The 27,813-nt window shown below is 36.0% G+C and overlaps 1 protein-coding gene across 1 annotated transcript in view; it reads right to left on the reverse strand.

Annotated features, from left to right (window-relative positions):
* LOC138712174 (protein 5NUC-like) overlaps positions 1-27,813 on the reverse strand; it is a 67,925-nt gene that overhangs the window by 10,024 nt on the left and 30,088 nt on the right. The window contains exons 3-6 of the mRNA XM_069843670.1: positions 5,358-5,561; positions 3,243-3,450; positions 1,169-1,369; positions 845-1,008 (exon numbers count right to left, since the gene is read on the reverse strand). Of these exons, the coding sequence (XP_069699771.1) occupies positions 845-1,008; positions 1,169-1,369; positions 3,243-3,450; positions 5,358-5,561 (777 nt within the window). The remainder of the gene's footprint in view (positions 1-844; positions 1,009-1,168; positions 1,370-3,242; positions 3,451-5,357; positions 5,562-27,813) is intronic.

A 27,813-nucleotide genomic window follows, 5' to 3' on the forward strand; every position in this document is an offset into this window, starting at 1 on the left:
GGCTTATTTGTAACCCACTTCTGAGGTCGAAGCGCCTGGAAGGCGGAGTTACACTGCCCCGATGATATTATGATAGGATGATTATGAAGTACCAGGAGGGGTCTTAAATCTAAGCGTAATCTAATTTCCAGACCATGGACGAACATAGGAACATTCTCCTTTAAGGAAAAATTCCAGTGCTCACCTGGAATCGAACTCGGGATCTCATGAACTGTAGTCAGAAGCTCTGACCACTAGTCCATGAGGCTGGTCTGAAAATTAGTTATAAAGATACAACATTTTTCTCTATTGTCTAGGATATTGCAAGTAAGTTTTGACATCTTTGCAGTTAGTATGGGCAATTATTTTTTTTATATGTTACTACTTGCTGTGTAGATGTGTGTGTAGTTTGTAGTGGAGGTTTGGACATGAACTCATTAACAGTTTCTTTGTATTTGTGAACTTCCAGTATTTAATATAAGCATAACAAACTGCTACTGAAGACATTAAAAGTGTAATAATTGAATTTAATTATATAGATGTTGTTGTTGTTTGCCAATGCTCAAGGCTTGAATTTAATCCATTTTCTTTCGAGCATCCCAGTAGTATGTTGTAAATTTTGTGATATATCAGCTTCTATCTTATTCATTACTGGTGCACCTCATTAAATGGTTTTTATTCATTATAGAGTTTGGATCCTTAGAGACAGTACACTGGGGTGATGAATGTATGTTTATGTTTTTAGATGTACTGGTATGTATATAAATGCTGTCTCTCTTCCACTTGTCAGGATCGAAATTTCCTATCTTCGTACTGATAAGAATACACAATAAATCAAAATACAGACTTATGTCCTTGTACTTACATAGTCAACATAAGCATCTGTTAAGAAATTTCCAAGGTTGCATTCCTTCAGTCGACAGTGTGTACTGTCTCCATCTAAAAGCACCTTAGTTTCTCCAATTGCCTGATTTGAAAATTCTGAAACGTTTCTCGCCCATTTGTTCAACTCTAGTAGTACAAAAGGATCTGAAAATTAAAACATACTGGTATTTCTTAATTCTGTCTTTATGTATTAGTTACGAATATTTCATACAAAATAGTCATTTACATAGAAATTAAAAGATGATCTTCAAAATACATTCAACAAAAATGATATTTCGATTTATAGTTACAACTTTGTTCTTACCTTGGTTTACTGTTTTATCGAGGAGTATTGGGTTTCCGGTTGCCTTTGTTACCTCTCCAACAGAATTGAAATCAAGTGTGAGCTGTCCCAGATATTTTGTGTAGGCATATGCTTGTACGACAGGAACTTTACGACCAGACTTCTGTGTCACCATTTTTGGGTAGAGGTCTTCAGGTATATCATCGCTGTCAGGTGATTTGCCTAGTATTGAGAGAGAATAGTTGTGCTAATGCACATTCTATTACAACCTTTGGAACCATTTGATAACATTTCTATTTTCACTTAATACCGATATTATTTTTATAGGATAGGTAGGTAACTTAAATTTATCAAATCTGTTCTGAGACTTGCTCTGGAAATTCAAAACTATTGCTAATACTAGAACTGCTACTAGTATTGCTGCATTAACAGACTAATAATAATTTAGAAATCTTCTCACCATTTGTGAGCTGCCACAAGTGATAAAACCATTTAAATGTTTACAAGTTCATTGAACGTTTGATTTTGTTTTAACAATGAAACTCCTACAAGTACATAACTGCAAATACATTTTGAGATTAGTGGAGTTTTAGAGAGATAAGTATTACAAAAAAGTAAAGAATGCTAATGAACTTAGTTTCATTTCGAATATAGGTGATGCTTCAGGAGAGCAATTGATCCTTTCAATCAGCTAAGGTTACAATCGGAATAATAGATGTAGGTATTCCAAGCCTCTTAAACACATCTTGCTCCAACCAGAAGTCCGATTACTTCAAGCTCTTTTAACTGGTACTTTTGGAGGTAATAGGGAATGATAGGATTGTAGATATTCTTTTTTCATTATGCACTTCTGCTGGCTGTTCCTCCTTCGTTTCCAAACGCACAGTGGGATCAATTATGTATCCAGATCTTATAGATTCCTTGGAAGCTATTATATCTATGCGCTGTATACTGCCAGTGACAGAGAGACCATGTACTTCTTCAAAGGTGTTGTAATCGGCATCTTTGAAGACAGTGATATTAATTGATCGTACTTGGTGGTGTCTAGCGTTTCGCAGAACTTCACTGTGCAGACAACTGGTATAGTAGCTACTATTACTACTGATAAGATAACATGCGACATGTTTATTGACAGAAAGTATAATACAAGAAAATTGCAAATATTCAAAATAATTCTAGCACTACAAGGGGTAGTCATAAAGTTTTAATTATCACCTCGAAAAAATGAAGCTGGGATCATGAAACTTGGTGATGGTGTTAGTCCTTTTCTACATATTCACCCTTCAATGCGACACATTTTTCCCAACGATGGATGACTTGACGTAGCCCTTGGTTGTAGAAGTCTGCATTTTGGCTGTTCAGGAAACGTTCCACCTCAAAAATCACCTCGTCGTCATTCTGGAAATGCCTGCCACGCAATGGTTTCTTCATCCGAGGAAAGAGGAAGAAGTCACTGGGTGCCATATCAGGAGAATACAGGGAGAATACCACCGCCGAAAAAGGCGAAGACCCAACTATCATCGGGCAAGGTGATGCTGAGTGTTTTTTGGGACATCCAAGGTGTGATGCTGACAGATTATGCTCAGAAGGGGCAAACCATCACAGGAGCATACTACTGAAATGTCCTGATGAGGTTACGGGAGCCTATCAAGACAAAGTGTCGCGGGAAGCTATCCAAGGGGGTCCTTTTGCTTCATGACAACGCCCCGGCTCATTCTGCACAGGACACAGTCACACATGCTGCTTCTTTAGGCTATCAAATTTTGCCTCACCCTCAGTATTCTCCATCACCAAGTTTCATGGTCGCAGCTTAATTTTTTCGAGGTGATAATTAAAACTTTATGACTACCCCTCGTACTACTACTACTACTGCTACTGCTGCTGCTGCTGCTGCTTATTTACTATTTTACTAATTTGATCTATGTTGCTGCTATTGCTAGCCTAGTGCTATTTCATGTTTACTTTTGCTGCTGCTACTACTATTACCACCATTGGCACTTTACATTTGCTGTTCCTTTGTGTTTCACGTGCTACATAGTTTTGTTGTAAATCACGATGTAGCTATGGACACAAGTCCATTAATTTTCAAGCTCACCAGTGTAAAGGAAGGTGTTTGTGTGGCCACCAATGACAGCATCTATATCTGGCACTTGTTCGGCGATCTTCTTATCCATAGCAAAACCAGAGTGACCTAGTGCAATGAAGACCCTGAGATCAGGATGCGCTAATTTGAGTTTGTCCACTTCAGCTTTAATGCTGTCCACTTCATTGAGAAATTCCACCTCTCCTGCTTGCGACACAAACTGCAAGAAACAGAATCATTGTCAATAAGTGTTTCCAGAATTTTGCTTGACCATCTAAAAATTTCTTTTTCCTCTTGGCATGTAATTTTGTACTGGTATTTTAAATATAATTTGATGTGGTTCTATTTTCAATAGAGGTATATGGTATTTTAATGTTTTATTATATAATTCATACATCAGTCGAAATAATTTTATCTCTTCTCCACTCTTTTTTGTGTTTGTTGGTGAGTGAGACAGATAAAAATTGCAACAGCTAAAATTTAAAAAGATTAGGTTAATGTTTTATCCTTCATACTTTTTAAGTAGCGCTAATTTAAGTGTGAATATTAATTGAATGTATTTCATGTTGAATCTTTCGTACACTACTTTTAACACTTGAATATAAATAATTGATTAAATGGCGATCTTATTCGTGTTAATTATGTAAGCATGTGCGGCTTACAGCTGTTTCGTTGCTACTTGACACCATCCTCAGAGCCTTCTGTGTCTCTTCATCACATGAACACTCCCACACAACAGGCAGCGAAGTTGAGATGACGCCGAGGATGGCTCTGAGGATGGTGTCAAGTAGCACCGAAACAGCTGTAAGCTGCACATGCTTACATAATTAACACGAGTAAGATCGCCATTTAATCAATTATTTATGAATGTATTTATTAATTAATATATTTTTGTTTTCATATATGACAGTCATTGACTTGAATAATTGTGAGAAATATCTCCAAAATAAATTATTAGAACACTGATACATTCCTAATCTCTACTGCACTATTGGTATATATAGTCGATAAAATTATGATAAAATGACAGTGAAGATGATCAGTTTTAATGTGGGCCTATATATATAATATATATATATATTTTATTGAAATGTTTATTTTTACTTACTCAAATTTTTTTGTCATTGTACATATTTAGAAGCTATTGAGAAAATGAAATTCAAATTTTTCTCTCTGGCAGTTACAAATATTATGTATACTAATATTCAGATGAACTATTAACCAATCTATTTTGTATTGTTTGTGATAAAAACACACACACACACACACACACACACACACACACACACACACTAGTGGCGCAGTCAGGATTTTAATCTGGGGGGTAGTATTGCTAAAATAGGATGTTCTGCTTGCGAGAATATGACTCTGCTTAGATCACTGCTTTACACATCCTTCTATACCGTGTATAAATGTAATTAATCAGATCATGGAAGTTATGAATAGAGCTAGGATTTATATGTAGTAAGAGTTAAAAATGACGCCGAGTATAGTTGAGTCGATGTGATGCCAGTTAATAAGGTTTCAAGTCTAGTTGACAAGACTTGAAATGCAAGAAAAGTCACAAGGACTAGACAACAGCTTTTAAACCCCCGCTGTTTTGTAAGTGGTGGTTAAGAGGATTAAAGACCCTTAGCGCTAAGTAATGGAAGTACTGAATGACAAGAATGGCAAGTATAAGAAGTGGGGGCATGGCTTACATGTTTATAAACTATACTGATTAAAAAAAGTATTAGCTTTTACTACATACGAGTCCTAGCTCTAGTTATGAATGGACTAATGCATTTTAAATCTTCAATGGATTTCTATTACGACCAGAAATTATTAAACAATTAAATCTTCAGTAATTATTTTCAAACATTATATGTGAAATGTTGAAACTAGTAAATTGCGTTCATTATCACTGGTTATATTACAGTGAATGTTAGCCATTAATAATATATTGGTAATTGAAAAAATAAAAACATTTGCATCTGGAGTGAGTCTGGTCTTATTAGACCCCCTCAACCCATGGCAGGGCCACTATCTTTTAGGAGTAAACATAATACTCTTTCATTTGAATGCGAAATTCTGTGGCAGATTTGAATTTCTACTTATCAGATAACTTTCATGAATGAAATGCTTTACCTTAGTGTCGGGAGTTACGTATCCAATGATAGCCACTTTAACTCCATCAGGAGAAGTGAAAACTACAGAGTTCTTAAGATTTGGTACTTTCAGTTGAGGCACTTTCCTGAGATCCAGGTTTGCTGCTAGGACTGGAAACGATACATTATTGATGAAAGGTATAAGCCCTTCAACTCCATCATCGAATTCATGATTTCCAAGAGACTGAAAGAAATAAATACCAATACATATTATTTTTTTTTGTCATTGTTCATATTTAGAAGTTATTGAGAAAATGAAATTAAAATTTTTCTCTTTCGTACTTACAAATATTATGACGTATACTAAGATAATGAATATAATAATAGTAATAATAATAATAATAATAATAATAATAATAATAATAATAATAATAATAATATACAGTAATAACTATATTGTGTGACACAGAACTCAGTTGAAAAATGGGAAACAATACTAATTGTAAAACTCAAATAATTATTGTAGAAAATAACATAATGACGTGTTCCCTCCAAGATGCTCGTAATCTGAGTCTCCTTTTTCATTTGTACTGTTAGGTTGGCAGTACATATTCCTCTTTTGTACCACTAGAATTCTCCCAAATCTGCTACTGATAGACAGCATTCAATAGACGTGATTGTGAAGATGACGGCCAGCCCTAAAAGGTCAGTGCACTATGTGGCCCGAGAAAGTGGGATCAGTAGAGAATCTGTTCGCAGAATATTGAATTCTGCATGTTTTCACCCATACAAATTATAGCATTAAACACGATGCAAGAAGAGGATCCACTCAAGAGGCAAACATATTGGAACTGGATCACACAGCGTTTGTATACTGATCGATCCTTCCTTTAGTATGTTCTGTTCAGTGACGAATGCTTATTCTTTCTGGATGGCATGCTCATACACAAAATGCACGATACTGATCCAAAGAAAAATCCAAGATGAATACCTGAAGCTAACAACCCTGGTGCTCCAAAAGTTATGGTGTGGTGTGGAATACTAGATGATATGGTTGTGGGATCATATTTCTTTGATGGAATTATAAACCAACACACATATGGGGAATTGCTGGACAGTACTGCAATGAAGTTCCTGTATGATTTTCCACTGAACAAATGGATAAGAATGTGGTTTCAACAAGATGGGGCCACGGCACATTATGCTCTAACAATTCGCCAGAAACTAAATGAGATGTTCGGTGTGCACTGGGTTGGACGAGGTGGACCTCAATCATGGCCTCCACGGTCACCAGACCTCACACCCCTTGATTTCTTTCTATGGGGATTTGTGAAAAAGCACGTTTTTAATTCAGAGCCAACATCTATAAATGACTTGAAACAAAGAATCACCCATGTTATCCACCACATTCCACCTGCAACACTTTTAAGCACGGCAGGATCGAGTGAGGCACTGTCTTCAAGTAAATGGAGCACATTTTGAACATTTGGGGTAGTGAACATATTGTATAGCCTAAAATGGCATTTTCAATTAGAATAACTGACTTCTGTGTCACACGGTATTATAATAAACATATTTGCATACAAGTGCCGACACAACAACAACGACAATAATAATAATAATAATAATAATAATAATAATAATAATAATAAATTATTGTATTACATACTGGTATATTGTATTTATTATTATTATTATTATTATTATTATTGTTATTATTATTATTATTATTATTATTATTATTATTATTCTGCAATACTTACCAACATAAAAGTTATATTTTTTCCTCTCTTGAGCAAGGTGCATATCATTTGTATAAGATTAACATAAATGCATCTTTAATTCATAGAGCTGTATAACATTTTTATAAATGTTTCTTATGTGGAATAATGTAAAAATATTATTACTTTAGTACATAACATAATACCGTAAGGAATACAGTGTCCCTCTGAAAACAAAATTAAGGGTAATGTTCTAACTTCAAAATAATAATTTTAATACACTTATGTATTTTTTTAATGAGGTACTATATGATCGATTGCAGCGATATTTTACTACTTAATTAACTTATTATTCCCAGAACATGAATTTTGCCAGCTATCGAAACGTATTGGGAATAAATCTGAATAAGGAACAAAAAAAAAGTTTCCTTCCCAGGCAGGATTCGAACCACGAAAGTCTTAGTTACCAGTCTGTCGTGCTCTGGAGTGAACAAGGCTCTGAAATCAGCTACAAGGGTCGGTCTGGTTTTTTTGCCACTACTGTACACTTTCCGATAGATTTAAGTCCTTCAGATGTTTACTGAATACCTTTACTGGTAGTACTTTAAACAAGATAAGAATATGGTTTACTGTTACTAGCCTCTTGATACCGGTATTGATCTGTATCTTTATATATGTAACTCTTGCCATTCCAGGAGTAATGCATCACAACACAGAGGATGAGTATTAACTAAGGATCAAAGCTGTATGGGCTTATGAATATGATAGAAGAAAGAAATTAAACCAGGGACCAAACCTTCTGTCTGTACAGAGTGTCCTGTTGCTCAACATGGAGAAACCAGCATGCATTTTCCAACTGTGAGTGATGACAATTTTATTCTTCATTCATTGCTGCAATTTGATCAATATTTGGAGACTTGTACATTTTCAGCTCTTCTATAGCAATTTCAACTTTAGAAAGTATAGGTTCGGATATAAATGGTTCAGCAGTTTATATCTGAATTTCGTCCTGATCATTTCTGTTTGCCCTAGGTATGTACATTTAGTAGTTGCCCAAAATAGTTTTTCCATCTGTTCAGGATGGAATGAGCTTGCAATGAGTTAGAGAGGCACAAACTTCAAGTTGGTTTTGTTTTTGCTATTTCATATACAGAGTGAACAGTAAGTAACGTCATTAATTTCAGAGGGTTAGTCTTTGAGATATTTCAAACAAAAAAATTGAATACTATTTTTCTCGTTTTTTTGCTTCCTTTCCGAGATAAAAATTGTTTTATAATATACCAGTAGATTTCATAGCTTGTTTTGGGAAAGCCATCGACTTAATTCCCAATATGCTCAGTCAAGTTAAGAGATCAGTGTATTGTGATAAATGATTGGAAAGTCCTTTAAATGTGCAGAAATTTGATCCGAACAAATGTAACATTTTAAAATTCGTTTTCAGAACGAAAAGTTAAATTTATTCGGATGAAATTTCTGCGCATTTAAAGGACAAAACTAAAATTCTTTCAATCATGTATTATCATAATACACTGCTCTCTTAAATTGACTGAGCATATCGCGAATTAAATCAATGGCTTTCCTTAAACACGCTAGGAAATATTTCATTTAAAACAATTTTTATCTCGAAAAGGAAGAAAAATGAGCAAAATTGTAGTAAACTTTTTTGTTTCAAATATCTCGAAGAATAACCCCCTGAAATTAATGACATTACTTACTATTCACTCTACATAATACATTTTACTAGCAGGTAGTGAGAATTAAAACTTGGGTTAAAATAAAATGTGTGAAGTATTAACTGTAGCTAGAATTATCGGTATATATTGTATTTTTCCTAATACTATATAGCCAGTTAAATATTATTTAGAGATTGTTCTACCTAAGTACACATGTATGTACATATTTCACAATACAATATTATACGACAGTTTATATGATCTGATTTAGAATGATAGGCTTATATTATAATTGCTCAATAGTACATGGTCATACGTGCAAAGTGATTCTAACTTTCAAAACTTTTGAGAAATGCTTCTGTTACTTTGGTAAACATTTCTGTCACACCCATTAGACCTAAATATGTATCAAAATCTGTGGAATAAAAAGAGCGTGAGGAGGCTTATGTGTTATTTTTTCGTGGTTACTGTTCATAAATAAATTTGAAGATTGAATTTTGGCAAGGGAAATATTTCACATGTGTAGAATTCTTCTTTTTATCGGAAGTTCTGAAGTGCCACATGTAATAAACAATTTTTTCTGTTACATTTTTATAATCTGCATATGCTTGAGTATATTTTTTCTCTCTTGAAACTTCGTAGTTCCATCCATGAAAAATTAAGTGGGCCATGACGACACTTGTAACATGAGCTCGTGATGTTACGCAATAGGCTCAGCTGTTTGTGTGTGCCTCTGAGTATTCTTAAGCAAGACAAAGTCCTCAGTTTTCGAGTAAAGCGAACTTCTAAGGTTCACTTCGGCCATAACTTCATATCATTTAATATTTTGCAAGTCAAGATTTCAGGTATAACTCCCTGTAAAGTTGATTTGAATAATTTCGAGGGAAAAATTGTTCCGGAGCCGGGTATCGAACCCGGGACCTTTGGTTTAACGTACCAACGCTCTATCACTGAGCTACCCGGGAACTCTAACCGACACCGATCCAATTTTCCCTCTATATCCACAGATCTCAAAGTGGGCTGACAACCGTCAAGCAACCAACTTCGAGTGCACACTAACTCCGTGTGACTTAAATTGTGGTTTTCTGTTAACGAACAGTGACGTGTATTATGCAAATCAAGATTTCAGGTATAACTCCCTGTAAAGTTGATTTGAATAATTTCGAGGGAAAAATTGTTCCGGAGCCGGGTATCGAACCCGGGACCTTTGGTTTAACGTACCAACGCTCTACCACTGAGCTACCCGGGAACTCTAACCGACACCTCTATATCCACAGACCTCAAAGTGGGCTGACAACCGTCAAGCAACCAACGTCGAGTGCACACTAACTCCGTGTGACTTAAATTGTGGTTTTCTGTTAACGAACAGTGACGTGTATTATGCAAATCAAGATTTCAGGTATAACTCCCTGTAAAGTTGATTTGAATAATTTCGAGGGAAAAATTATTCCGGAGCAGGGTATCGAACCCGGGACCTTTGGTTTAACGTACCAACGCTCTACCACCTAGCCGAGCTGCTTACTGGTGGACTGGGCTGTAGCAGATTAATCACTTGTGGTGATAAGCTCCCACTTTTCTTCACGGTCAGTTTTCTTAATGAAGAAATGAGGGGATCAGATGACATCAGCAACATTGATAAAAGATCTTGATTTGTAGATATTCTTGACTTCTTTCTGGTATGTCCTTCCCTAAACTTTCTCAAATCTTAGTCCTTGCTTCTTGTGCCTCTTCAGAAAGTTGTCTAATGGGTAATATGCAAGATTTTATTATTTCTGTGCTGTGAATTAAAATTTTATGAACTGTTACCGGCATGAAATACCAGGGATATAATTCCATATACAGTGTTTTTGTTTCTGCTGTGTATAATCTGAATGCTTCTAAATTTATATCGTAACCACTTGCTATTGTTTCCAAAATCATACAGAATCGTCGTATAAGTTCTTCATTAATTCCAGTAATATCACTACTTTGTTTTGAATTTCTGAAGAATCTTCTTGCAGTATTACCATCATTACTGGTGCCACTACCTGGTTGAGGTTTGTCAACTATGGGACCCATATCAGTTCTGAATTTTTCTTGTATTACTTTTTTCTTTTCGTTACATACGGATTTGTCCACAGTTTGTTGAGGTTGGATAAAAATGTGTCCAATGTATTTTTAATCTGAACTTCAATGTCATGTGAACAATTTTGTAGGCCTAAAACACTCACACAGTGATTAAAAATTTCCTAATTTCGTGATTCTTTACTGCTTAGCCAAACATGGAATAGTTGCCTCCGTGTTACCGTGTGCGCCGCCACTGAAAACAATTAATTGCTGATAAATGCGCAAGAACACGCAAACTTTGAAACAAGGATTCAACACCCTAAATGTTGTTTTATTAAATGCTAAAAGAATTGTCGTAACCGGACGTGACCGGAGATACTAAAACTCCAATTATATTTGGAGAACTTGAAAAAAAAATATTTTTTCAATTGTAATATTTAAACCCTATTGTAAGAAGAATAATAATTTACAAACTAAAAATTGAAGTATCATTAGTAAGAACATACCTGTCTGAACAGATTCCATGTCTCAGAATACAAATAATAACTATCAGCTGGCACTTTTTCGCCCACACAGTAAGCTACTTTGCCTACGACTGAACCGGAGCGAGAAATGCAAGGAAGAACTCAGTGTTCCCACCCTTCTAAAAATAGCTTGCTCCTGATAAAACAGTAAAAGCTATCCGTCACAACATTCTCCAAACATTAAAGAACATGAATTCATATTCATCTATGCCAAACTAAACGAGTCGAAATTTGATTTTTGTCCACCTAGATTGGGAAAATTGCACACTGTGGGTCGGTTCGAAGTGGTAAATCTCCACCTTGCAGGAAAGAACCAAGAATTAGCTGGAGCTCGCGGCTCGTCATGTGCCAATCAAAGTTGCCACCGTTTATAGGTGTTGGAGCAGTAGCATTGAGAGAGACCTAACCGTGAGAATCATTGAATCATCATCTTTCACCCCTGATCACTGATCACAAATATCGTATGAGATCAGGGCTTTCACGTATGAATCATTAGACGACTCAGTCTTGCACCCACGCCTCTTCTAAAACTAAGAAGTGCCTGACTTCAGTTGAATGTTTCAACTTAAAAAAAATGAAAAAGTGGAAGTACATAAAATTCAGCAGAAAAGTCGCTAATCGTATTTTACAAAATTTGTCGCCGAGACTGATAAAAAATTCCCTAGATTTAGCGATTTATCGCTAAATATGGCAACACTGACTTAGATATGACCATTAAGTGGCAATATATGAATAGGAAGAAGTGCATGTGTTGTGGCGCAGGGTACATATCGGTAGGTGGTAACATGTGGGAAGTATACATGTCTGCGGACTAGCCGTGAGATGGACTAAAAACAATAAACAAATAAAATTAATGTTTCAAGAAGCACCCACTGCAACTTTGACGACGTGAATTTGGCAGTCAGGAAGCAGTCGTTTCCTTTTGCGAAGGCAGCTGCCATAAATGAATCTACACGTGGTAGATTAACGGGTTTCTTCTCCTTCAGTCCTACCCACAACCATCACTTGGTTTTGGTTGCAAGAATAATGAGTACTCTGATACAATAGGACAACGAATATAGCTTTCCGAACTACGGCCAAGTTATAGACCTATATAACTGGCTGCACAAAAGAAAGCGTCCTTCATTTGATATTTTATGTTTATTTACTGTATACTAAATTAAGTACATGAGACGTAAAAAAATCATAAACATACGTATGAGTAAAGCTCGTATGTAGTTAGGGAGCATATTTGCATTAAGTTTAAGCTTCTTCATGTAAATTGCCTTCAAATTGTTTTTACCAAGTTATTACAGAAATAACTACGAAATACTCTACTCACGTGACAATATTCTTATAAATCAATCTGCCTTGGCCTTGCAATATTTTTCTGAAGAATGAATTTCACTTAACAATAAATTGTTTATTTTGAAGAATCATGTCATGAAAAGCAACACAATCTTCAGTGAAGAATTATTTTACAACAAGCATTGATTTTGCTAATTAATTAAAAAAAAAAAACTTCCCCTGAAATAGGGATTGCCCTGAAGGACAAAGTATACCAAATACTGGGTGTTCATTGCAAGGTGTGTCATGACGTCACTGTTGTGAGTCAGCGATTTGAAGCGAGTTTCAGCTTTTATATCAGAGAAGTTGCCTATTAATCAAGGCGTTCAATCTGAACTTGAGAACGTTTACGGTATAACTTGAACGTCGTAGCGACAGATGGCGGCCTGTACGGTCTGTGTGCTACCATAACCTCTTTTGAACTGTGTTTTGCGCGGGCAAGTCGTACGCAGGGTATTTGTTATCATCGGTTGCGTACGGCAATATTCCACAACATAAATCAAATGCTCCGTGTCCATGTTTAACCGTCCAAGTTAATGTTAACAAATACGTAAGTAATCGTCTTAATCCTCTCCACATATCCCGACAGTAAGAAAAAAAACTCACCTCAGTACGTGTTTCCAAAGAGTTCACATACCTGTCACTACCGGCGTTACCGTACGTATCGGTACGTACTATTCAGAATGAACGCCGTACTTGCTAGGCAACTTCTCTGGCACATAGGTAATACACCTTTGCGGAAGTGTAGGAAGATTGAATTCTCTAGGCTCATCGGCTAGCCACATGACGCCATACAGCGAGCCATAACACACTTTGAAATGAACACGCAGGATACAAGTATTAGTAAATGCGTAAAGTTTTCGTGAGAAATATAATTATTATTGTTGTGCTATTAATTTACTTCATATTTCTCAGATTGAATATTTTAGAGCTGTCAAAGAAACAGTCTTGGCCAAAGAGGATTCAAGATTGAACTCTTTGCAGAAATTAATACATTTTTTTTTGTAATCGTGCCTCTAGCACTTACTAATAATCCAATAATTTCAGTAGATTGTAACTTACACATATTTAACATTTGGACCATAAATTTGATTCTTCTCATTGTTGACATCTTCCAGTTGAGTTGTATTCAATTCGAAGCGGATTGTAGGATCTATTATATAGCCTGTTGTGTTGTTAAAGGCTAATATATCAACCCGCCGACAGCTTCCGATAGACCATGGATTTCTTCATAGGTGGTATATCCCTTGTTGCGAAGAGCTTGAGCGATTGCGAACCTGATTTTGTGATGCCTGGCATTGCGTAATGTCTGACCATGCGGGCAAGATCCAAGAACGTGGGTGAGAGTTTCTATCTCGTTGAAGCACTGGCGACAACGGCTACTGTCCATGGTTCTGCCCGGAATAGCCTGTTGTGTTGTTAAAGGCTAATATATTAACCGGCCGACAGCTTCCAATAGACCATGGAATTCTTCATAGGTGGTATATCCCTTGTCGCGAAGAGCTTGTGTCTTATGTTCATCTCAAATAAAAACGCTACGAACTTTTGCAACAAGTAAAAATCCAATATAATGGCTGGAGGATCATTGTGCTGACTACATCTTATCCCCGTACTAGTTGGATGATCTCTACTAAGCCATGTGGACATGGGGTCAGCAGTTATCTTTTCGGTCTTGGTCCTTTATGGACTGTCGAACTGTGATGATGATGATTATGAATATTATTTTTACTGTATGAGTCAATTTATCCGGAAATGATGCCCATGAAATATAGCGATTATCTATAAAAAATAATGGGTATTTATTTTAAATGAAAACACGAAATGGTATTGAATTTGAAATGCACCGTGACAACATTTTTCTCGCATAATTAATTCTCCAATCTTTTCTATTTTCCGCTTTCCTCTTAGTCTCCGCTTACGATCCATCTTACTGTTGTCTGTCATCTGACATCTTCTTCTGCCCCGAACTCTTCTCGTTCACTATTCCTTCCAGTGCATCCTTCAGTAGGCAGTGACCCATCCAATTTCTTTTTCTCTTCCTGATCAGTTCCTGAATTATTCTTTCTTTACCCACGCTTTCTAGCACAGTTTCATTTCTTATTCTGTCTGCAATTTCACACGCTTCATTCTTCTCCATATCCTCATTTCAAATGCTTCTAGTCGTTTCTCTTCACTTTGTCGTAATGTCCATGTTTTTTGTACCATATAGTGCCATACTCCACACAAAACACTTCACTAGTCTCGTCTCCTCAGTTCTTTTTCCACAATTCGCAAAAGAAGCTCATTTTAGTAGTAAAATCTTCCTTTGCCATTGCTATCGTTCTCATGACTCCCTGGCAGCAACTTACTGCTTATAGTACATACCAAGTCCACTTGTCCTATTTCCTCATTTCGAATTCGCACGTTTACCTTCTTTTTTTCTTCTGATAACCATGTTATTGGATTAGTTGAGATAAATACTTGAGCTGTCGTGTATGCCAGCATTCCCAGACTAATTCTGTGTGCTATTCACAGACAAAAGAGACAAATTTTACCCTAATATTTTGCTTTCCCGACATTTTATGCCACCAATGCTCGGTTATTGGTTGATCTTTTCTGAAAGTCTCTTAATGAACGTAATAGTTTGAAAGGTATGTTAAATAATTTCCTTGCATAGATAAGGCTTAAATGTTGGTGACCAGTTGTTTACTAGAAACCGTATTTGCGGTAACCGCGTCCTTCCCGACGTTTGAAGTGTTATCAGAAAGCTCTAGACCTTGTCATTTTGTTATCAGTGACAGGAAATAAGAACACAGAAAGTCTGCTAGAGATGAATTGAATATTTCAGGTTGAAATCAGTTCATCCGCCCGTCAGTTTCTCTCCCTCTGTCTGTCCATCTGTAGCAAAACTAATTTTTGTGAACTTCTGTTTAGGCGCATTACTATTATTATTATTATTATTATTATTATTATTATTATTATTATTATTATCATCATCATCATCATCATCGTGTCGCCCTCGATACCATAGTTGGCCTGCCTTCTATGCTAGAGGTTGCGAGTTCGATTCCGGCCGAAGTCGATGACATTTAAGTGTGTTTATATGCGACAGGCTCATGTCAGTAGATTTACTGACATGTAAAAGAACTCCTGCGGGACAAAATTCCGGCACACCGACGACGCTGATATAACCTCTGCAGTTGCGAGCGTCGTTAAATAAACCGTAATTTAATTTAATTTATCATCATCGTCATCATCATCATCATCATCATCATCATCATCATCAGCTTCAGGGCTTAAGCCTTAACTGGCTCGTTCCGGTCTCATGAATTACAACTGTTGTATCTATCGCCTTCTCGGTCTGCCAACATTCTTTACAACTTTCGGATTATAATTTAAAATTAACTTTGGAGTGCGGTCATCTTCCATCCGCTCTAGATGCTCCATCCAATCGTTCCTATATTGAGATATTTTTTCTGTTAATTTGAATAATTTGAGTTCTTTTGAAATGTCTTCATTTCTTTTCCTATCTCATAAAGTAGCCTATATCCAGTTACACCTCTCAAAAATCTAATTTCTGCAGCTTCTGTTCTGCGTTCTTTCTTATTTAGAACCCAAACCCAATATGGGCAAATGCTGGGTAACTTTCGGTGTTGGACCCCGGACTCATTTCACCGGCATTATCACCTTCATCTCATTCAGACTCTAAATAATCTAAGATGTTGATAAAGCGTCGTAAAATAACCTACTAAAAAAAGAACCCAAAATTCTGCACCACATACCAACATAGTAACTGCTATCACTTTGTAAAATTTAAGTTTAGTGTCTTTCCGCGTAGTCTTTAAACATCTTATTGTCCACATATTATGTAATTGAATTTATTTATTTTATGTGTAAAATCTTCGTTTTTCAAATATGATATGATGCAACCGAGGTAATTAAAGCAGTTGACCTGTTCAATAAGTTTTGCTTCTAATATAATTTTAGCTCTTATTGTTTCCGATCCTCCAAATGCAAATACTTTTGTTTTATTAAGAGAGATGTTTAAAGAGTAACTTTTACTTATTATATTTAATCTGAATCAGACTCTTTGCAGATTATCTTCTGAGGTACATATTAAAACTTGATCGTCAGTAATGTATCTCAGAATGTATTATTAATTTTAAAATGTTCATTTAATTCCGTCATCCATGTTCTCACGACTTCGTCAATAAATATGTTAAACAATAGCGGGAAGAGAGGGCACCCTTGTCTTACTCATTTGTTTATCTTTGCAATCATATTCTTGATGTTATTTATTTTGATCCCGTTTCTATTACAATTTTATTTTCTACATACGTGCTAGTAATATTACAAGATGTTATGGTATACCTTTCTGGGCAATTTTACTCCATAATTTGTTTCTGTTAATTTTGTCAAAGACCTTTTCAAAATCTATAAAGGCTATATAAGTTGGTATTGTCTTCTTTGTGTTTTTCTACTACCTGGTTGATTGTAAATGTACAGTCCGAGCAAGCTGTACGGAATCCATTTTGAAAAGTCTAAGATTATATTTTCTATTATATTGTTTAATCTATTCTTTATTATCGATGCATAGATTTTATAACAAGTATATAAAATACTTATTCCTCTGTAGTAGTTACAGTTGTGTTGGCCTCCTTTTTTAAAGACAGGGCATATTTTTGCTACTCTCCATTCCTGTTTTATATGTCCAAATTTCCAACATGTATTTAATAAATCTAATAATCGATGGTGCAGTAATTCAGAGGCATTTTAATTTGTCTATTACTTATGTTATCAATTCCAAGAGATTTATCATACTTACAGTTATTATTGATATTATATATTAACCCTTCATATGTAATTGAGTCAATATATTCATCTGTCTCTCTTAGAATATTTTCTTCCTTCTCTTGATTTCTTTCCGTCCATAAATCTCGGAAATACTCTATACATTTGTCTTCAGAAATTAGATTTAATTTTATGGTATTTATTATTATTATTATTATTATTATTATTATTATTATTATTATTATATTAATTCATCCACATCAAGGAGAATATCATTTTCTTCTAGATCATTACATGTCCGACCTTATGTTTTCTGAGCATTAGTTAAAACCTATTTACAAAAGCATGTACAGACGATCCTACATAGCCTAATTAATGTAAATTTAAAATATATTAGAAATTTTTGTTGCATGTTGCAGTTCTCAGTAGAGCTTCCTTTGCATTTGTATGACGTTTCTCCAGAGCATTCTTCAGATAATTTTGTAGCAAATAGAGTTAGTAACTTAATGTAGTACATTTTAAGGATACATTTCTTGTTCAATTCTACATCGATTTATCCTAATATATCTTAGTGAAAATTCTAATAATTCCCGAGATATACGAGTCTAAAATTTCTACCCCGTGACGTCATTACTGTTCGTACTAGAAAAATAAGGACATTAATTTCTCCTGCCATTATAATTACACCATCATCCAGCCGTCTCTGAGAAACTTCAGTTCAGAGTATCCCTTAAAATTATTTCATCCTTACTTATTTGATTAATTCAGGGTAGAACATTTCGTTCTTTCATGTAATTTTATCTTTACACATTATACACGGACCTGGCGAAACTTTCACGTTATATGATTATCACGATAGCTGCCCTACATCTAGACTACACAGCATATCACACTGATAATGAAAATAAATCCGCTTTTTGGGTGGGATTCAAACCTGCGACAAAGTTACGAACACTACAAAGCCTTGGTTTTCTGAACCGACGCATGCTACGTGCGGGGTGCGAGGCCTGCCTCGCACAAATCCGGACTACACGAGAAATAGTGAGTGGTTTCTATGGCTACGAGGTGCGCAAACCTCGCATCTCGCAGTTATAGAAACCACTCACTATCTCTCGTATAGTCCGGATTTGTGCGAGGCGGGCCTCGCACCCCGCACGTCGCATGCGTCGGGTTCAGAAAAACCAAGGCTTTAAATAGTCGTTAGCAGTACGACCAGAGCAACCGAACATTATGCAAATGCGCTAGATAAAGGAGTCATAATCCGTTCATAACCTTCGTCAAGTTTATTCGTATAAACAGCTGATAACATAATCCGAAAGTCTGTCTGACTGACACGTAATTAACCTTGTAACGCAGACAGGCTGCTTGGTCTGCAAGTGGAACTACTCGCATGTTTTTACAGAGCTTTTAATTGTTTAATGAGTAATCCTTTCTCAAATTCAGCGTGCCTTGTAATTTTGTTGAGTCAGAGTAACATTAAATTGCGGTCATAAACGCTAATGTAAGCTAATTGTATTCAGTTATTACGTCTTATAATAAATGTTTTTGTTCAATTCCAGCAATTGCTGAACGTTACTCGTTCTCGGTGCTTTCCAATGAATTCAGACTCCAAAGTTCGCACCATCAAATTCTGTCGAGGGTGCTGGATTTTTAAGAAAGAAGGAATTCTTAACATGACCTTCTTTGGAGCAGAAACAAAGCCTGAAACCTCGTATCGTATATTTGTAGCACGTAATACAACTTCGACTTTACATGTCATATTGTTCACAATAAGGGTTTTCAATTATTTTTTCTTGGGGTTCGGATTGTTGGTATTGTCACAATAGAGGGGGCTTTGAGGTCCAAACACTCGGTTGAGTAAGACAGGTGCTGATCTTACGGTGATTGATAACTTCATTTAATTGTATACAAGTATGCAATATAAATGTAGAATAATTACTTAAAAAGTAACTATACATGATTAGCGTTGTACTTCTATGCATTTATTTTGTATTTATTTATTTATTTATTTATTTATTTATTTATTTATTTATATTTTTTACATTTTAACCAGTTTAGTGTGTATACCCGATCAATGGAAGGAGTCCATAATTGTACCTATCTTTAAGAAGGGGGGAAATTCTGACTGTAGTAACTTTAGAGGAATATCACTATTATTGACGTCATACAAAATTTTGTCCAGTATTCTTTTGAATGTAGATGAAATTATTGGGGAACATCAATGTTCATCATTACAACACTGCGTTGTTAAGATATTGTTTATCATGTAATTTATCATTTGTTATTTGAAGTGCTGTGCTTGTCAATACACCTTGAATTTTGCGGATTTGAAGAAAGTTTTTGATTTTGTGGGTTAAAGGAAATGGAGTGTCAAGTGAAAAAATAACACTTTGGACATATTCTTCTATTTGAGTTTAATAGAGGAGCAAAGGCAGCGGAGGCGGCTCGAAAAATTTATGTCGTGTACAAGGAAAATGCCATCAGAGAGCACTACAAGAAAATGGTTCTGTCGTTTTCGTAGTGTCCATCCACAGTATAAATTGCTTCCCATTAATGTAACCATAGCGAATCTAGGAATTCTCGTCACCGGAGATGTTGCCATTATACCTTCTTGTCACCGATTACATTTTAGTCACTGGCGTTCTTATCACCGATTACGTTTAATAAATTATCAATGTTTTATTGGACAGCCGCGAAACCAGGTGGCCCGGGTTCGATCCCGATCGGGGCAAGTTACCTGGTTGAGGTTTTTTCCGGGGTTTTCCCTCAACCCAATACGAGCAAATGCTGGGTAAATTTCGGTGCTGGACCCCGGACTCATTTCACCGGCATTATCACCTTCATATCATTCAGACGCTAAATAACCTAGATGTTGATACAGCGTCGTAAAATAACCCAATAAAATAAAAAAAATAAATAAATTTATTGGACAAATTTAGAATTCACACAAAAGGATTAATAGGATCGCAGAACGATACCCTGATTATAAAGAAGATGGTGATGTTCTTACGTACCTCAAAGCCATCGGACACAATTTGGGTGGAAATTTTGAATTAAAATTCATGTAACATTTTATGCATGTGGAAATTTTGAAACGTTAATCACGTAACATTTTATACAGCGTACCTATGGATATTTTATTTGTCAAAATAAATTATGTATTATTTTTAACAAAATGTGTACTGGTGACCAAAATATCGGGTGACCAAAAAGTCGAAGTGACCAAAACACGGGGTGACAAAATTGCAGTGACTAAGTGGTCCAACGACGGGAGTTCCTTTGACGAGAATTCCGTTTCCCAACCATAGCTGCTGACATTTATTACCAACAATTGAAACGCTTCGCGGCCGCTATTGAAGAAGAACGACCGACCGGGAAGACTGCATCAAGTGCTGCTGCAACACGATAATGCACGTCTTCACTACGATAACATGACGAAAGCTTGGTTGGGAGGTGATTTCAAATTCCCTACATATGTTGCGCTCTCAAATTTTCAGGAAACTCGTTTGATAACGAAGACACTTTACAAATTTGGCTTGACGACTTCTTTTACTCCAAACCAGTATATTTCTTCAGACGCGGAATCGAAAAACTACCGCAGCGTTGGCAGAGAGTCATGGATAATTTAGAAGAATTTGTTACTGTCTGTCTTCTATTAATTCCAAATAAAAACGTTTCACAGAGATAAAACGCAACGAACTTCTGCATTAGTTAATATAATTTATAAACCACTAATATCTTTCAGTATTTAATAAATATAAAGATAGTGGTGTGTATGAATAAACAATGTAGGGTAAGCAAGGGTGAATAGGGTCAAAATTCATATTTGCAAATCTAGTATTTCAGGTAAGGCTCCCTGTAAAGCAGATTTGAATAATTTCAAGGGAATAATTGTTCCGGGATCGATACCCAGCCCCGGAACAATTTTTCCCTGGAAATTATTCAAAATTCATATTTACTCTAATAACTCACATAACTTAACATTAAACTTAAAGTGTGAGACTTCGTCAGAAAAATTGAAGTTTTAGCTATATTAGAATTAACTCTGCAAAAATTTAGCATATTTAGAAATTAAACAAAGTACTGCATGACCCTTTTCACCCTAAGCAGCCAGGGTGAATAGGGTCATCAAGAAGGGCGATTGGAAACATTCTTACTTTTCATTTTTATTCGTAAACTTGTACAATAAAATACTAATGAAGATTCAGAGCCAGACAAATTATACAGAGTGAGTCATAAGTATGTTTGGAAAACGCGTGAGCGTGCTCCTGGATCAAAAATAAGAACAATTCCTTACATGAAAATTTGACGGAAAATGCTTATTTATTGGAGAAACAGGATCACTCTATTTAACATTGCAAAAACCACATGCAGTGTCATATTCATCTGACGATGATGATGATGATGATGATGATGATGATGATGATGATGATGATGATTATGGGCATCTTTTCGAACATCGAACATTCAGTTCAAACCCACAAGCTGAAAGGTTAGGCCTAAGTATTCTCTTTGCAAATTGCTTTTATTGGTCAAATAAGACACGGTTTATCCTCCCCTATTCTTTACTTGTTAGTTGACCTCATTTTCCAGACGTCTTTGTAGGCAGCAATGTGGTACATTGAAGAGCGCCGCAGCGTGGCGCTAGCTTCGTACTTCACGATAAGCTTTTATTGCCCTCTACATTTATACTCCTTCAATCATGAAGACTGCGTGTTCCTTCTGTATTTCCCCGTTTAGGACAAATATATAAACCCTATTTCAATGAAGTCAGTTAAAAATATTTTGACCCTTTTCACCCTTAAAATAGTGACCCGAATCACCCAAAGAGCAGTAATATTTTGTATCGTAAGGTTTGCCATATTGGTTGGTCTTAGAAGCTCAACATATGGATAACCTGTCCTTTAAGAGTCCACTTTCAACTTCATTACTAAATCATATAAGTATCACAATAATAACTGGTAAAACGCAGATTAAATAAACACTACAATTTAAGAAGTTAAATAAAATATTGCTACTTATCGTTACATTAACAATTTTCTACTTCAAACACCGCACCGAAAACAATGCAGTTATATTGCTTTCCCGCCTTTCTGCATTGAAGAATTTCCCAACTTCAACGCTAGCTAGCGCACAATCCAGTATTCTTTGTTCTTTGGCTTACAGAGCGGTGTTTTCAAAACTGACCCGATTCATCTGGTGACCCGTTTCACCCTTGTTTACCCTATGCGAATATCCGTTTATATGAAATTGTTAAAAACCAAGTACAATTATTTCCTCAAATCTTAAAATTACTAAATTAAGTCAGTTATCGTGGTTTTGGAAAAATAACGTTTCGTGTGCAATTCAGAAATGAGATATTATTTTACTCTGATGTACCGAAGTACATATGATATTTCCATGCAGAAATTCTGCATTAGGGCCTACCATATGATGAAGGATGGGTGGAGCGGAGAAAAATTCTCGGAGGCAGGATGTAGAGCTGAAAACCCGGGTTCGAGTCCTGGTGCCGGAGAGAATTTTTCTCTGCTCCACCCATCCTTCATCAGGAATGAGAATTTTTTTTCTAATTTGGGTACCTATATAGTAAATTTTGTAACTTATTATGTGTTTTAAATTATACCTAGTTCAAGGAAAAAATTCAAATGGGAGGAATATGCTAAAGAACTCAGTTTTTTTTCGGACCAAGTAAAACATAATGACAAAGCACGTGTCATCGTAATTACAGAGATATTTACGTTCATGATTATTTAAGAATGTTATACATGTTCCTTTAACCGTTTCGTACTTGATTGTTTGTTGTTGCTTTACTTCCTTCAACAGAATTCACAGAAAGAAGAAAGTAAACCAAGCACAGGGCGTTGTATAATTGAAAATGGCCGGTTAATCAAGCTATCGTCACGAGACAATTATTACATTGCTACAATTAAGCCCAAGTTAATGAGGAAATCTAAAAGCTTCTTTAAATGGGTGTGGCAGTGATCCAAGTGACACTAAGTGATGCTGATTACTGGTCGGAGTGCCCCACATTTTGTGCCAGATTGTGTTAAAATTATGTCACTCGCTTCTTTAGTGGCCGACCATATCACACTCCTACGTCGAGGGTCTGATAGCTGTCCTCATACAATTTTTCTCTTATAGCTTCCAAGCTATGACACAAGTTTAACAGACTTTCTCCCCAGGAGTTTGTAAGTTCCTACACGGTCAGTGTTATAACCCTTCTTGGATGTGTAAATTCCTATACATGACAGGATTGAACTAAAAGGTGATGTGTAAAGGCTGGTTCACAATAAAGCGGGAATGGAAACGACAACGAGAACGAGAACGGAAATATTGTTAAAATAAATGTATTTAAATGTGAGCATTCACAATTAACTATTGTGAACGCTCATATTTAAATACATTTATTTTAACATTATTTCCGTTCTCGTTCTCGTCGTTTCCGTTCCCGGCTTATTGTGAACCAGCCTTAAGTTCTTTCACTACAAAAAAATCAGCAGATAAAATTTTACCTCCCAATTTATGCAGATTGGAGACTGCCAACAAAATAATCTGTTTGGTGTACGAGTAGTTACAAATTTTGTCATGAGGTGATTTCATGAATTTGCATTCGTCCACTTCTGTCAACGTCGCCTTCCAATGAGAAATTCTGTTCTTATATGAAACTGCTTTTACATAATGAAATCGGGATATTCGACCCTCTGAGTAGCCTTTATACATTTTTTGGGTGCATTTCAGTTTATTTTATGTCTGTCTCCTCTGGGCTGAATTCCAATTTGTGCACTACGTCTAATGCGTGCAATGTCCACCGTTGTAATTTCATTTTCATTTTCGTATTTTCTAACCTCTAAACGTAAGATTTTTTAAAGTCGATCACATAAATTTTCCACAGCTTTTCGTCTGCATGCATTACTTTATTATTTGTCGGTTGATTGTGCTTTCTTCATTGTGGTTATGGTTAAACTCACACTTGTTCAAATCAGTATCAACATTTAAACGAAATTTTCCAATTAAGGAAAGTATAATTTACATACAGTATGTTACAATGAGGTACTATTTTTAATCCATTTTAAAGACATGTCGATTTTAGAGTAACATGAACAAGTTTTTGTTATCATAATTCATATTTCGCATGTCTGCGGAACATTAATCAATTTTGAAAGTAATTAATATGAAACATATCTTTTTCTTCGATACTATCAAATGACCACACCCTTCGTAGTTTTTGTGACCCCGTTTTATTTCCGACATGAGCTCCATCGTGTCAAATATCAGAACTTGTAATCGAAAATGAATTTAATTAAATTAAAGAAGACATGCAAATATACGTATTGTTTGTTTATATTATGTCTGTCCCGCAAAGTTCAGCTACTTGTCTGATAACAATGATCTTAGAATAACAGTTATTCTGTTAAGAAATTTCAGAACTTCATGTAAATGGATTGTACTGAAGCTGGTGACTTCATAACCGTGTGTGAAAATTTAAACCTTCCACTTTATTGCAACTACTTGATTCTTGTATAAACTTACTGCATATATCTGCGTATCGTGGCACACTGGCATTCGTTAGGGATCCCAGTAAATTTTATATTTCCTCCATCAAACATGGAGGAGTTCGAATTCCGCTTGGATCGATTGTTTTATTACAACCTTTCCGATGTTTTCCTCAGCTGTATGTGAGATAATGCTGTGCAATCCACGGACTCATTATCACTAATTTGATAGACGCTAGAATTCAGCCCTGGGCATAAAGGGGGAGGGAAAAGGAAAGGAGATACCCCCGTCCATATCCTTTTCATATCGCTTTAGAAACGAACATACTGTAAAGCACTGTGCACCAGTGGTGGACTTCAGGCGACCAGCGAGAGCCGAAAGCTATGATGCATGCCTTATACAATCCGCCACTCACAAGCAAACATTCTGATAGGGACAGATAAAAAAGTTAAATTTTTTCTTCCACCATGTTAATAATGTCAAAAAAGTGCTTATACAAATTTTAGCCACTCGACCGCAATTACGAGGCCGTCCAGAAAGTGATTTTCCCTGGGGCCATTTACTGAAAAGAAAGCGCAATTACATGGAAAGATTTATTGAAACAGATACAGCAGTTGTTGCTCTATTTGTCACATCCCCACTGGAACTGAGACATTTCTCATACCATGGGATCAGTTTTTGTATCCTTGTGAAGTAGAAGTCAGCCGCCTGGGATCGGAACCAGCGTTTGACAGCCGTCTGCACCTCTCTGTTGATACCATGATTTGATAAATGTCTCAATTCCAGTGGTGAATATGTTGAAAAATAGCTCAACAATTGCTGTGTCTGTTCCAATAAATGTTTCCAATGAAATTGTGTTTTCTTTCTGTTAGTGGCGAACTTATTTTTTATGGCCCTCGTAATTGCGGTCAAGTGGCCAAAATTTGTATAAACAGTTCTTTTGACATTATTAACATGGGGAAAGAAAAAATTTAACTCTTTTTGTCTACCTCCATCAGAATGTTTGCTTGTCAACAAAGCTTGCTTTCAGGTCTATACTCGTAACGTAACTGTCTCTGCTGGGAAGGGTCTAGGGCATTTCGTAACCGGAAATTTCATCACTGTTACAGTTTGTCGTCTATTTTTCGTCATTAGTTTTTTGGTCATCAAATACAGTTTGTCATGTTTTTTTTTTGTCACAGGAAATTTTGTCACCAAAGATATTTCGTCATCATATACATTTTGTCATCTTTTTATACTGAGGGGATTTCGTCACCAAAATAATAATTGTACTGTATGTCTTTGTAAAATAGATGACGTAGTTTCCGCTGAAGTTCCAACTCCAGCTTTCATTGCTTCTATACATTCCGCAGCTCCAATTCTACCCTAATTTGCTGAGTGGCTCGAATGCCCTGTAGATTCTTTTATAATAGTTTCCTTACCTGGGGAAATAGTCATCAGTGAATTACAAATGTCATGCTGATCACATCTCCATACAATACTGGTCCTACATATGTCCATTATAGATAACTTATCTCTTACTCGTTACTTTTTACGAATCGAAATAATTCAACCATACCTTAACTTGAAGATTTTGAAACCAATGGATCCTGTAACTTGAAGATTTCGAATCCAAACAATCAATGTATCCTTGGAAACGAATGAACAATACGAATACAATAAAGTAGGAGGTTTTATATTACGTATCATTTTATATAGGTATCATCAAGGGAAGCGACACGAAGGGGAGAAAAAGTTTGGTGGCGAATAGTGATGAGAAAATTAAATTGGAGACAAAAGTGATTTGGTGACAAAATATGGTGGTGACAAAAGTGAATCGGTGACAAAATGTTGCAGTGGCAAAATGTAATATGTGTCGAAATCACCGGGTGACGAAAATTCCGGATCCCGTAGGGGGAGTGGGGAATTAAGGGGTAGTCTGTAGTACCTCAATTGAGGTATTAATGCCCAGGCCTACGCTAGATAGGCTAACGTTGATACAACGTCGTTAAATAATCGATAAAAATGAATACGTTCATTGCGTTCGAAGATGAGCAGTGTTTATTGATTTATGTTCCATACGTATTTAAAACCTTACAGTGTGGGGACAAATAAGTAAACGAGTCATATGTTGTTTCAGATACGACTTTTGTAATAACCCACGCTTCCTGTCGACTTAAATTAACAAACCGCCACTCCAGTGCCTCAATCTGTTCTTTTACTCATGCCTCTCCTACTACGTTAACTCCATTGCACAAAATTCTCCCTGAAAGAAACATCGATTGAAAATCATAAAATACGTTCAGAATTTTAAGGAGTACATGCTTTAAAATATTTGTTTCATTTGATTTGTTCCTTCTTAATTATTGCAATAATTTTTAGGCTGACCTGTCGCTAATATAATTTTTAGGCAACCATTCGTAAAGTAGATTTTTTAACGCTAGACATGAGTGTTAAAATGGACTTGCAATAGCTTGCGGAAAGTACTTTTAACTATATTTACTTACTTACTGGCTTTTAAGGAACCCGGAGGTTCATTGCCGCCCTCACATAAGCCCGCCATTAGTCCCTATCCTGAGCAAGATTAATCCAGTCTCTATAATCATAACACCTCCCTCAAGTCCATTTTAATATTATCTTCCCATCTACGTCTAGACCTCCCCAAAGGTCTTCTTCCCTCCGGCCTCCCAACTAACACTATATATGCATTTCTGGATTCGCCCATACGTGCTACATGCCCTGCCCATCTCAAACGTCTGGATTTAATGTTCCTAATTATGTCAGGTGAAGAATACAATGCATGCAGATCTATGCTGTGTAACTTTGTCCATTCTCCTGTAACTTCATCCCTCTTAGCTCCAAATATTTTCCTAAGCACCTTATTCTCAAACACCCTTAACCTTCATAATAACCTATGCTCTGCTCAGGTGCAATTTTGATATTATCTCGGATATTTTCCCACA

The sequence above is a fragment of the Periplaneta americana genome, chromosome 13 (genome assembly GCF_040183065.1).
Source record: "Periplaneta americana isolate PAMFEO1 chromosome 13, P.americana_PAMFEO1_priV1, whole genome shotgun sequence".
Classification (NCBI taxonomy): domain Eukaryota; kingdom Metazoa; phylum Arthropoda; class Insecta; order Blattodea; family Blattidae; genus Periplaneta; species Periplaneta americana.